Source organism: Paralichthys olivaceus, chromosome 1 (genome assembly GCF_024713975.1).
Source record: "Paralichthys olivaceus isolate ysfri-2021 chromosome 1, ASM2471397v2, whole genome shotgun sequence".
Lineage (NCBI taxonomy): Eukaryota > Metazoa > Chordata > Actinopteri > Pleuronectiformes > Paralichthyidae > Paralichthys > Paralichthys olivaceus.
Genome location: NC_091093.1, coordinates 19,579,552 through 19,592,314, shown reverse-complemented (window position 1 = coordinate 19,592,314; position 12,763 = coordinate 19,579,552). Strand labels below are relative to the sequence as shown.

The following is a 12,763-nucleotide window of genomic DNA, read 5'->3' as shown; positions in this document are numbered from 1 at the left end:
TAATTAATAACAACGCAACATATTTTATAAGATGATTATAGTTTTTGTTTGTAAGATATTTATCTAATGAGTAGCATGTAGCCAGCAGTGGAATAAAAGTATGAAGTAGCATGAAATTAAACCAAACTACTGAAAGCACAAGAACATAAAAATTGCACAAGTATATATCAGTATATTTTAAGAAATGTATAACGAGTTATGTTCGAGCACTGCTCAGCTCGACATTTCAAGGTCATGAGGGTATCTTCTGTCTTCCATCATTTCTTTTTCCACCAGTACTTTCTGTAAGAAAACCAAAAGGTGTAAGAATGAAGGCAGTTAACTCCCAAAACTGCAGTTCCACTCCAGTTTTGGTTCCATCTCAGTTTTTTTCTCGACTCAGGAAGCAGCAGTGTGTGATGAATGGGTCCACGTCCACCTCTCACCCTGTCTCTGCTCACTGGCCTCATGGGGACATCTCACATGGAACCTTGTGGCTGTACTCACAGATGATGACAGTCCTCTCAATGTCTCTTCATCATACAGGCTGATGAAGACAGGACTTTCGTGAAGATGTGACGTTTGTGCAGCTCATGGTCAGAAAGTCATTTGGTCTTTTTTGTATAAAAATATTATTGTCAACACTGTACACTGGGGATCCATCCTTGTTATATAGTGTGTAAATGATATTATCTTAGTTTCTGTCTTGATCTTTTGTTCAAATCTTATTTTCTTCCCTGTGACTCAAGTACTGTATAAAGAGGCCACTTTCACTGTAGTTATATGCAACTGATGGTCTTCACTACAAACACAGACACAGGTGATCTGGGCTGCCTACAATGGGCAACACTTACCTAAGATGATCTTCAACAATGTCATGTGCAGAATCACATCTCTCCAGCAGGTGGCGCTGCTGTGATGTGTTGGCTGAGTTCATTATTGCCGTCTGCTGAAGTTCACACTCTTAACAGGTCAAATATGCAGAGCACAGGTGTTAAAGAGTAAACAGATACAACCAAATATAATCTATAATTAGTATTACAAATAAAATGTTGTGCTTATGGTGATAAACACTGAAAATGACAGAATCCTAAATCAAATATAATTCAAGAGAAAAGATGTAAACTATGTTCATATCAGATGCTGTTATAACAGCACTTGTTTGGTCCAGCTTGTATAAAGAGACACATGTATATGTGTCGCCTGTGAGTTGTAAAAGCATTGGCTTTCTACTGGAATTGTTAGTGCTAAAGTAAAAATAACATAATAAAAATGAGCTTTTTATAAGCTGGCACAACAAGACAATGAATATAATCTTTATGTGGCTCAATTGGCTCATGATGAATGTAACATCGCTGCTCTGTAGATGTCAGTTCAATAGCTCAATGGAAAGCGATTCATCATTGTCTCCCGTCATAACATGGAAACTGAAAGAAAGCTGGGGAAGATCTGCACTGTTTAATCAACAACTATAAGATGATGAAATTCTCTGCAAATGAGGAGGAGGCCATCTAAATTCAATGTGTGTTAGGTATCCTATTCAAGCACTTTAAGAAACCGGTTCACACTCATTTATACATGTTACTCTGTTGAGATTTAAGCGAGAATTTGAAAAAAAAAAAAAAAAAAGTATTTCAGTAAAGATGTAATTGATTTCCTTTGTGGCCATCTGACCGACAGATAAGGATCCAAACTATTCTTGACTAAAGAGCTGAAAGTCAGAGGAGCGTGAGATAATCTTTATTACATTTTCTGCTCTTCCCCCTTTGTAAGCTGTGATTCAGCAGGAGGAGTCTCTCTCTGAGGAGAAGACGATAACATTGAGTCACCTTGCTGCAGTGTGAACCTCTGGCAGCTGAGAGGCAGGAATGAGCAGCAGCAGCAGCAGCAGCAGCAGCAGCAGCAGCAGCAGCAGCAGCAGCAGCAGCAGCAGCAGAGACCGTACTGCAGAGCTTCACTGGACTGCGCATAAAATATGTGTGTATTCATGTGTATAAATTAGTATGTATAAGAGGATGGGTATGTTGTGGGTATGATAATAAATCATAGCAAGGTCAAATAACAGCAATTGAGTCAGGATACCAGATGATTACACTGCAGTATTTATGGTGCTCCAGCTACCCTGTGCTTCATTTTGCAGACTGGTTGAGGAACAAAACAAATTCATCCTGCACCACATATCACCAAACTTAAAGTGTTTTTATAATTGATAAACCCAGGTTGTATTTGTGCCTGTTGCAGAGCTTGATCAATCTGTGCTTGACCTTTAAACACGGGCAGCACCGTATCTTTAAATCTGTCGATCCACTCTCTATTCCTTCACAATAAAATACAGATGTGGATGTAGTTACAGGGAAAGTGTCTTTGTCAGGTTTTGGACCAGCACGAGTAACTACAGTGGATGCTGGTGGAAGTTTTTTAACTGGGATTGGATCAGGTGCAGATCCAAGATTAAAAACCTATCATCCATCAATGAAACATTATCTTGTGCTGGTGTATGTCACACAAAATAATCCAATGCAGTACATAAGACTGTAAAGGCTGAAGCATATGATTCACATCATTTTCAAATGTATCCCCCCATTTTCTGACTACTGTGTACTTTATGAAGACATGTGCATTTCTTATGTTGTCTAGTTAGTTCTTCGCTTATGTATTCCTTAATTTGTCGCTCTTCTGTAGAGCTTACGTACTTGATGAATATTTGCGTATTTGTGTCCTTTACGAAGAAAAAGTCACATATAAGGTTAGAAACATATACTTGAACAGAGAAATCCATTTGTTCCTTGACTTTTCTGTCAAGTAGATAAGACGTTAAAAGATTTACCACAAAGAGGTTTCTGCACAACAGCTGTACTATAATGGATTTTGAGAGGAAGTGTTTTATCTCTCACTATCTTTGAAGAACAGTGCCTTGAACCAAGAGAGACTGTTTCAATGAAGCTCCTCTGAATGGAAATAAACGATCAGATATTTATAACAGATGTTTGCTACTCCCTGCCAACTGACACAAATTTAATTCTGTAAGCTACACCTCATAGGAAACACATGAGGAATCTCTTCATGTCTGTGTTTGAATAACTTTTGCTCTGACACAGTTAAAGCACATAAAGTTATATGGATGTCATCATATTAATGGTAATTATATAAGAGGGTGTGATATGATGACGTCAAACCTTGCTGCTTCTCTTTTGGTGTTTGATGCTCAGCAAAATAAAGACTCCTGTGTCCTTTGAATGTTTCCTGTCCTCACACAGCCTGTGTGGAATTTATGGTCAGCAATGGTAAATTGGGCAGATCTGTTTGATGCGGTGTAAGCATTATTGTAACCTGTCATGGACGGGGAGGCTCTCTGTCCTCACAGTGTGACTGCAGTGAAGGTGGACCTGACAAACTGCACCCAAGGCCTCCAGTACAATTTATGCATAGACACACACACCTGCGGATGAGCTCTGCTACAATGACGATTCTGTATTTATATATGTATATTTCTGCGTCATAAGGTTTCTCAATTCAAATAAAACTTTAATGTCTTAAGGGCTTCCCCTAAAGTCGTTACCCATTCTCTGGCTCCCAAATGTAGCTGTGTATTTTATTCAAATTATTGTGCATTATATGCAGTAACTACAATAACCATCACAGTCTAACATGGTGGAGGAAGTACTCAAACATTATACATGATAAAAATACAAATAAATACACAAAAGTATCACTTTTTTCTTTAGATAAGTATTAAAAGTAAATGTAATTGACGAGTGTAACCTATTCTCCAATGTAACGGTCTACTGCATCATTATGGCTGAGTCTGAGCCATGGCCTCCTCTCAATCCATCTCAAACACTGATACTGCTGTAGGTGCACTCTGGAGGAGGTGGTCTGTTCATTGATTACTTCTAAAAAACATTTTTTATATATGTAGAGGAGTAAAAGTACCTGAGAATAAATATACTACATATAGTACAGATACATCAAAAAACTTAACTACAGTAACAAAGTAAATGTACTTAGTTACTTCCCACTCATGCTGTCCAATGAATTATATTTTATTCCTTGATGAAGTATTATTGACAGAAGGAGTTTTAGAACATTGTTTCTAAGGGTAACTTTTCAGTGTAAACTTTGCTTTGAGTCAATTACACAAGATTGTATATATCTATACCTATGATCTATACACAGTGTATAGAAAACACTTTTGGTTCGACTTTTAAAATGGCCATATTTAAGATACACAGAATCTTCATCATGGAGTTTCAGGGGTTTCCATCATGACTCAGACGGTTGATTAACACCTCACCAGTTCAAGTGGATGTTATAAAATGCAGACCCACCTCTCCCCTGGAAATGATTGTTTTCCTGTATCTGTATAACATTTCCTCTGTTAGTTCTCTGGATGACTGTGCTCTCAAACATTCCCAGTCACAAAGGAGAGGAAACTAATAGGCTACTTTTAATTTCCTAGTCCCCTCGGACATGGCTGTCTCTTGTCTCTCATAAGCCTGTGATGAAACTGTTCTTGGTGGATGTTTATTTAATCAATTTTTCACACGCACGCGCACACACACACACACACACACACACACAGTACTCTCTCTCTCTCTCTCTCTCTCTCTCACTGCAGCTCAAACAGAGATAAAACTGCAGGTTCTATTCTTTCAGATATTCACCACTTTACCCTCATGACTGACATTCTCTTCAGCAGTGTGATAACTCTTTCGCTGACATGTTTAGATATGAGCAGTTCTCTGCAGACATGTCTGAATTAGTACTTCGTGTGTTAGTGACAGTGTCTGATGTGTAACCAGCAGCAGCACCGCCTCTCGTGGGAAACAGGTTAGCTTGAGCTCACATTACAACACAGCCTCGGTGGAGGTCTGCTGCTGCCGCTGCCCACTGAGGGTTTCTTCCCCTTTAAAACAAACTATGCAGCCCTAGCGGTGGATGTTGTCCGGGCTCCCTGGAAGAAAGTCTGCGGACTGGAGAGAGGGGGCGACAGGGGGGACCAGCCGAGGCGGAGACGAGGGATCATGGCGGCACCTCTCGGACGGGACACCCTACCTGACCACTGGTCGTACGGAGTTTGCAGAGATGGCCGCGTCTTCTTTATCAAGTGAGTGGCTCTAACTCGCCTCTGAACACGTAACGAGTCATTAATAACGCGGTGTGGAGGATGTTTGGCGGCTTTATTTCCTCTATTATCGCTCAGTAACAGGTGTCTCTCTTGCAGCGATAAAACTCGTAGCACCACTTGGCTACATCCGCGCACTGGTGAGCCGGTTAACTCTGGACACATGATCCGCTCAGGTACGACCGGGAGAGGACGAGGTTTCTGCTGCAGCTGGGGTTTTCTCTTTCTGTCTGTGTTCTGCCAGTTCCCTGTCGGTTTTCTGTGAGTGTGACTCGTTCAGCGTGTGTTTGTTCATCCTGCAGACTTGCCCAGAGGATGGGAGGAGGGCTTCACGGACGAAGGAGCCAGCTACTTCATCAAGTGAGTGGCTCATGAGCATTGTTGTAAAAAAAAAAATCTGATCTCATTAGCTGTTTTACATTGTGTGTGTGTGTGTGTGTGTGTGTGTGTGTGTGTGTGTGTGTGTGTGAGAGAGAGAGCGAGAGGGAGAGAGTGTGTGTGTGTAGTGTACTTAGGCATGTTGACCAGTCCTCATTTTCCCAAAGGGCTGTGTGAGGGTTGAGGGAGTTAAGTTGGTTTAGGGTTAGGACTAGAATTAGGTTCGGGATTTAGTTGTGATAGTTACAGAAAGGGGCTATGGAATGCATTATGTCAAAGTGTTTGTGTTTGTGTGTGTGTGTGTGTGTGTGTGTGTGTGTGTGTGTGTGTGTGTGTGTGTGTTTCCACTCTCTTCATCTGCTGACATGCTGGATTTGCTGCCACCAAACACTGAGACTAAACAGTCCCGCGTTGTGAACGCACCGTTTCATCTGGTAATATGTATGTAGGTCTCATGACTAATGACCCAGACACACAGACAAACACACTGGGGTCCCATCTGATAGGTGAAACCAATTTTCTCTGGCCGCACTGTGAATGGAGAGTGGCAGTGCCGAGCAGGACAGAAGGAAGGAGGGCTATTAGAATTCTCCTCACATCCTCCATGCAGGACCTCTACTCTCTCCATTAGATAGGTGCATAGCCTTGATGTGTGTGTGTGTGAGAGTGTGTGTGGCAGTGAAAGAGAGAGAGAGACCGCAAAGGTTGCAGGAGAGGGGTGTGACCATGTGGTGACAGAGATGTATGGCATGATTGCATTATTGAGGCAGAGGGGACTAGAATTCCCAAAGTCACACACCACACTGTGAAGTTTTTTTTGTGTTACATTTTCGCGTCCGTCTCACAATTAAAACTAATGATGATACCAATAGGAACAAGTAGAAGGACATCCTGAGAGCACATACCTCCGCCAAGGCCGATTGGCCACTTTATCACCATATTGCATACACATTTTGCGATCAGATAAATTCAGATCATTACCCAGATCCACACCAAATTACACCTGTTCATAAATATCAGCAATCTACACCTGCCTGATTTTCTTTGAATTATCAAATGCAATTGAAACATCTGCAAGGTTAAACAAAGTGAAAAATAATTCCTAGATCTGCCCCATAATCGAAACCCCTCCAAAAGTTAATGGGCTCCAATCCAACAAGTTTTAATAAAAGGGGTTTGTGTAATCCTGCCACCAAACAAACAGACAAATAGAAGTGAAAAAGGAGAAATTAATAAATTAGGCTGGAAAACCATCACATCTCTAAATCACATACATACAACATATCTCTGCCAAGGCCAAACAATCCTATACATGATTATCTAGTTCTTAATGTAGAAAAACAAATTCTGGATCCCCCCCTTTAACCGCAGTTAGGTGGACATCCGTTTTGTAGTACTTCCATTACCCTGCTAACAAACCAACACAGACACCTCCTTGGTGGAGATAATGAAACAGCACAGAAAACATTAAAGGTAATGGTAAATCAATTAATAAAATTAACACATAAATGTAACATAAAGTAAGTTCAAGATAACACAATTAAACAATAGCCAGACTGTTTCAAACAATGATTTAAAACCAAACAGAATATTGTAGTATTGAAAGTTCCTCAGGTAAAATATTCCAGAAGGTTGACACCCTAACAGTAAAAGTCCTGTCACTCCTGGTGTTCAGCCTTCATACGATATGACTATCGGGGTCTTGTGTGAAGATCTCAAGCTACGAGCTGTGAGGAGTGATTTAGACGCTCAGTAACTCAGTGCCATGGAGGGTCTTAAAAGTCAAGAGTAAAATTTAAAACCCAATCTAAAAGGATCGGCAGCCAGAGAAGGGAAGATGAAGTAGGCCAGGGCTCAACATTAAGATTTGTCTGTTTATACGGGACAAGTAGATTTTTTATAGGGCAAGTGTAAGACACATTTACTTTCCCCACCAAGTTAAAAGTCATGTGCAAAGCATGTATTTTCTCTTTCTCTCAGTCATGCCTGTACCCACCACTGAGGTCAACCAAGGCCCGGATCTCAGTTGTTTTCCCCACATATAAATACTGCAAAGATTGTACAATGCCAAGGAGACCAACTTTCTCATCTGATCACCAATGACTTTGTGTCTCCACTCAACACAGTGGTTCTTGACTATGTCAGCAAACTGGATAGATAGATAGATAGTTGAATCCACCAAAGTGTGACACAATTAACTTGAGACATTTTCTTGCCGACTACTTTTGGTTCAATGTCTTTCATTGAAATGGGGCAGGATGAGGAGACTGAGAACAAGAGAAACACAGAAAGCGATGGAGACGAGAGAGGAAGAGCAGGTACGCTGCAAAACACAATATCAAAGTGCAATGAAATATCTTAAATCTATTCTTTTCTCAAAGTTTGTTCAACTCAGAATGCCTTGACAGACCAGTGAGAAGTTCATCCAAGTCTACTGCAGAGTAGAAACCCTTCAGGCTTTGCAGCCCGGCCAATTGCCAAAGAAAGCACTTAAAAGAATAAGTGTTACCACTGCACCGTACGATTCAAAGAGAGAAAAACATTTGTGCAAAGTAAATGTGTACACAGAAAGAAGGAAATATGCATTTCCATTGTTTTTGTCAGTCATTGCAGAAACTGGCGCACAGGCGCAAGCTTTATTTCTTATTCCTTTATTTATAAACCTTTATCACATTAATATCACAATCATGATTAGTGACAAATTTAAGAATCTAATGCACAGCTGAGTGACTTAATGGTGTGTGGTATTGGTAAACAACTAAAAGAATACTTTACTATAACCTCTTTAGCAAAATTCATGGCCCTCAAAAGGTTATTGTCGAGCTCTGATAGAGTAGATATGATCATGCTTTTGTGATTTGGTTAAAAGTCAAGCTGCTCTTTTTAGGACATCCTGAAGCCACACAATAAAGTTCTGGCTCCGGGAAGTAAACACTGTAAACACTGCATTACAATAATCCAGATGAGATGTGACAAAAGCACGAATCACTCTTTCAAGATCATTAAAAGAAATAAACGCTCTCGAGTGGATGAGGCAGGACTGGACTGGTCTTAAACCATTGGATTCAAGAAATTCCCAACTCCAGCTTTCATTTCCATCTGCTGTGTGTTATATTGGTTTTAAACTGTGGGTATTTGTGTGGATTCTGGTCTGTTGCTACCAATGTGTATCAGACAGCATGTGTGAGAGAAACCAGGCCACAGCAGCTTCTTTAAAATCGTGCTAAAATCAACTGGATAAGTCAGGCTAACAATGACTAACAGAACGCCTGCAGTAAAATGAAGTGGAAACATGAATTCCGCATTGGAGCTGGATGTTTTTAGTGACTCCTCCTACAGTAGCTTGTTTAACATTTTGCACAGTTCCACTACCCATAGTCTTGTCATAGCCCTTTTAGTTTGCCCCATTTGTTCCAGACAGAATTCCTGTATGGGGAGTTTTTAAATCCCCAGAGCTGCCATTTCTCTGCTGTTGATAGTTACTGGCAATGCCTGCTTGACAGAAATAACAGTCTTATAAAATAGTCTGTAATAGTTATTTAAAAAATCAATCTAGTCAGGGATTTAGAAATTACAAATCATAAATAGAGGTCACACTTAATCCAACAAATGGATGTCCATAGCCACTTGGAAAGACATGCTGGCATCAAAATATGTGCTGTAAAAAAAAAAAACATAAAGTGGTTTCGACTAACAAATTTGTTGCTGCTGACACTTATATTGTGCTTAGAATAAAGGTGGCCTTTGTGTGTCCCTTGTTCAATCACTTTTTCTCTCTAAGAAGCGAGAACAATGCAACAGTGACATTGTGTGATATATGGTGGCCTAAATGTCAAGGCGCTTAAATCAGGCGACTACTTGTTGCCCAGTTGGATGGTAGAAGGATCCTGTTTGGCTCCTACTCTCTGCTTGACTCTTTGTTGTTGAGGGCTTTTTGGAGTCAAACAGTGAACAGGAACAAACCAAGACTATTCTCGTGTTTCAGGAGGTTTATCTTGAGCATAGGTGACAACTTTCCACGCTCTCTTCGTCAGAGAGAGTAGAAGCTGGGTCATTACTTTCATTACCTGTTGTCATTGATGTTTTGTGTATGTGTCAGAATGATCACCCATAAAAATACTGAACAGATGACCTGGGGAACATCCCATTGAATTTGGCATAGGATCTTTCCTTTTGCTTTCTTTAAAATGGCAGGATAACATAAGCAGAGTTATGTGTTGTAGTTTGTGATGTAATTGTATCTTGAAAAATCCAGCAACATCATAGTTCAAATTAATTGTCTTTAAATAACAAGATGAATTACAATTTCAACCAAAAATGACCATTTTGAGTTTGTATCAAGCTCATTGACTTTGTAATTGTGTCATATTAATATTAATTCATCATGGTTCAGTGAGGAACATTTACTGTCGTTTTCTCATTGTCGGTGATTTTATCTGTGGTGGTTTATTTGATTTACTGTGCTCATAGAAAATGCCATGATGATAATGGTGTTTCTGTATTTGTCCCTTGTTTCTATGAGGTAATTTTAGGAAGTGCTGCTTGTGTTGAGCTTGCCTGACTCTTAACCCAAGCACTGGAGCTGTAAGAGTGGACACAGCCCAGGCTAGTGTTGTAATACTTTGGTTTTAAAACATGAGTTGGTTTTGATTAAAGGTTTTAAACATATTTTTACAGCTTAGGTGCAAGACGGACTAGTTAAAGCTGAATAACTGAAGATGGCTTCGGGCCAATGGCATTATTCCTCAAAATTATATAAAAACATTTAAAAAAGGGACAGCACAACTTGGACTTTGTCCATATTCCAGACTTAACTTTTTTTATTTAGTTAGTTTTAGTCTTTTTAGTTTTGAACTGAACAACAGACTTGTGAGCAATCAGATTGTTAGCATAAAGCATGTAGGTTCTGTGACATAAACCAGTGTCGTCCAAAGCCCTTTTCTTCTTACCTGTCCATTGTCCAGGAGACACACAGACACAAACTAGTCTACACGGTGCTGCCGTGTCAACGGTCGGTAGATTTGGTTTGTGTTGATGGTGGAATTGAGTTGGAATACAAAGGAGGGATTGTTCAGACACTGCTTCTGTGACAAAACTCGCATTTATTTACACATCATCCTTTTAGCCACTGTGCACATCTGATCAATGTTTGCTTTACAGGAAGTGTAGTAAATTGAAGCTTTTTTCAGTTTCATAGCTCACACTAATTAGGATTAGAGTGAGTGAACTGTGGACATTGGAGGAGGGATTGTCAGAACAGAGGGAAGAAGTCGGTTGTCATCTGTAGCAGCAGATTGAGATGGAGTGTGTCTGTCATACTTCTTGCAAATCTCCAAGGAAGTGACCCAATTTGGAAATAATCTTCCAGAATCATTGGACTTCAATCCCAGAAGATAATGTGCTGCAGATGAAACTGTTCTGTGTCGGTGGCGTGTGTTGAGGTCTATAAGTGTAATTACATCTATAATCAAGCTATTGGAAAGCAAACAAACATGAAAATTTGCCACGTGTAACAAGATGTGTGTAACTAATTCTATTAAATTACAACACAACTAAGTTAAGCTTCTTTTCCAACTTTGATACACTTAATCTGTCATAAACATTGATTTACTCTGATTGTGATCAAATACATCAGTCTGTTAGCTAAATATGAAGAATATGATTATTATTAAGAAGTTGCGTTCAGTAATTTTCTCCAGTTCAATTAGCTTTACTCTCCAACACATTCGTGGAACTCAGGAAATGTGCAATTCAATAGCTCCCTGAGGGAAAAAATGTCCCCACTGAGGTACAATGGCGTCCTGTTGAGGACACAGTTCACATTGTTGAATGGGCTTACAATAGCGGTGGAACAGTCCAGGAAGAAGTGTTTGATATCCACACTGAAATTCACAAAAACGGCTTACTCTGTTTCTGTCTCAACTCTCAGCAAATGTGATGACCCCATCGATATTTCATTGTTAGATTTTGAGTTGTATTTTTAGTGTTCATCCGTTCTCCTGATGCTGTGGATTAATTAGCCATGAGATGTTTTGGGAGCGTTGAAGCAGGGCATTTTAATAGATAAAAATGAGTTGAGTGTCCTTACAGGCCCTTATCTCAAGGCTGACTTAATTAAGGTTATTTTTCTACAAACAGAATATCCATATGTTATTGCAGAATTAAAAACATCATTGCGAAAAAGAGAGGATACAAACTAGCCCCAAGGTCCTAACTCTATTCCGAACTGAAACACAAACTTGTAGGTGATCTTTGTGTTCTGTCAAGAAAAATAATTGCATGTCCGGAAAAAACGTTTTTCAAAAGCAATTTGTGCCTCCCTTCTGAACTGTAAAATCGTAACCTTTGACACTGGATGTTAACCTTTAGTTTTAAAGTGAAGTAAAACTTCCAACTGCTGCTTTCATATATGACTTGAGGTTCAGACACCACTGCAGAGTGAGTCCATGTGAGAAAACAGCAGGAAAATCTAATGAAAAATCACAGTGAGTGATTGGGCCTGTTGGTGTCACCACACACAGTGGATGCAAAACTGGAAGAATACAAATCCCTCAGGATGAAAAGAGGTGCCATACATGTAGAAGATGATGATGAAGATGATTTTAGTAGCAGAATTCACATCCCAAGTCGTGTCTCCTGCACCCTCTACCCGAGAACCACGTCTTGACTCTGAACGTGTCTGACTCCGACAATCTCTTGCTGCATTCTTCATATGTGAAAGGCAAATTCCGACTCCCAATGTTCCTGGACGTTTTCCACAGTGCATGCATGAAATCATCTAAATCGTTCCTACTGGACATTGACTTGAACTGTTTAAGTGAGTTAAAACTTCCTTGTGTTTCTTTGTTGAGGGCCACTTCACTTGACTGCAGTGGATTTAGGATATGAGTTTTGTTTGACAGACAAGACTTTTTAAGTGTTTTCCCAACTGGTCCAGCTTTATGCTCAGGCAGGAAGACAGTGCTTTCAGTCGTTTCTTCTTTTTTCCCCTATTTTTTCAAGACGCAGCAGAAACTCACCCGTTATATAACTAAGTCATTCTTTAGAAGTTGTCAATCCTCAGATTAAGACTGAGATTATGACCTCAAACTTCATTGAAGCTTAACAACATCAGTCAAAGATATTAGTTTAAAATTCCACTGAGTGGTGCAGATGCGACTGACTGCTGCTAAATTTGCTGAGTAGCCTCATGTTTGCAAGGACTGTGCATGTAAAGGATCGTTGCTTGGTAATCTTTGTCAAGTGCCATGGGAATGAAGAAAGAATGAAAAAACATCAATG

The 12,763-nt window shown here is 39.8% G+C and overlaps 1 protein-coding gene across 19 annotated transcripts in view; it reads left to right on the top strand.

Annotated features, from left to right (window-relative positions):
- Positions 1-4,654: 4,654 nt before the first annotated feature.
- Positions 4,655-12,763, top strand: part of plekha7b (pleckstrin homology domain containing, family A member 7b) — a 62,851-nt gene continuing 54,742 nt past the window's right edge. For 8 of the 19 annotated variants that reach the window (XM_069524598.1, XM_020098760.2, XM_020098759.2 and 5 more), the window contains exons 1-3: positions 4,658-5,086; positions 5,204-5,280; positions 5,407-5,464. In XM_069524598.1, the coding sequence (XP_069380699.1) occupies positions 5,004-5,086; positions 5,204-5,280; positions 5,407-5,464 (218 nt within the window). In that variant the 5' untranslated portion in view covers positions 4,658-5,003. Of the gene's footprint in view, positions 5,087-5,203; positions 5,281-5,406; positions 5,465-12,763 lie in introns of all 19 variants that reach the window. The other 11 variants (XM_020098764.2, XM_020098761.2, XM_020098763.2 and 8 more) reach the window with 5 other exon arrangements.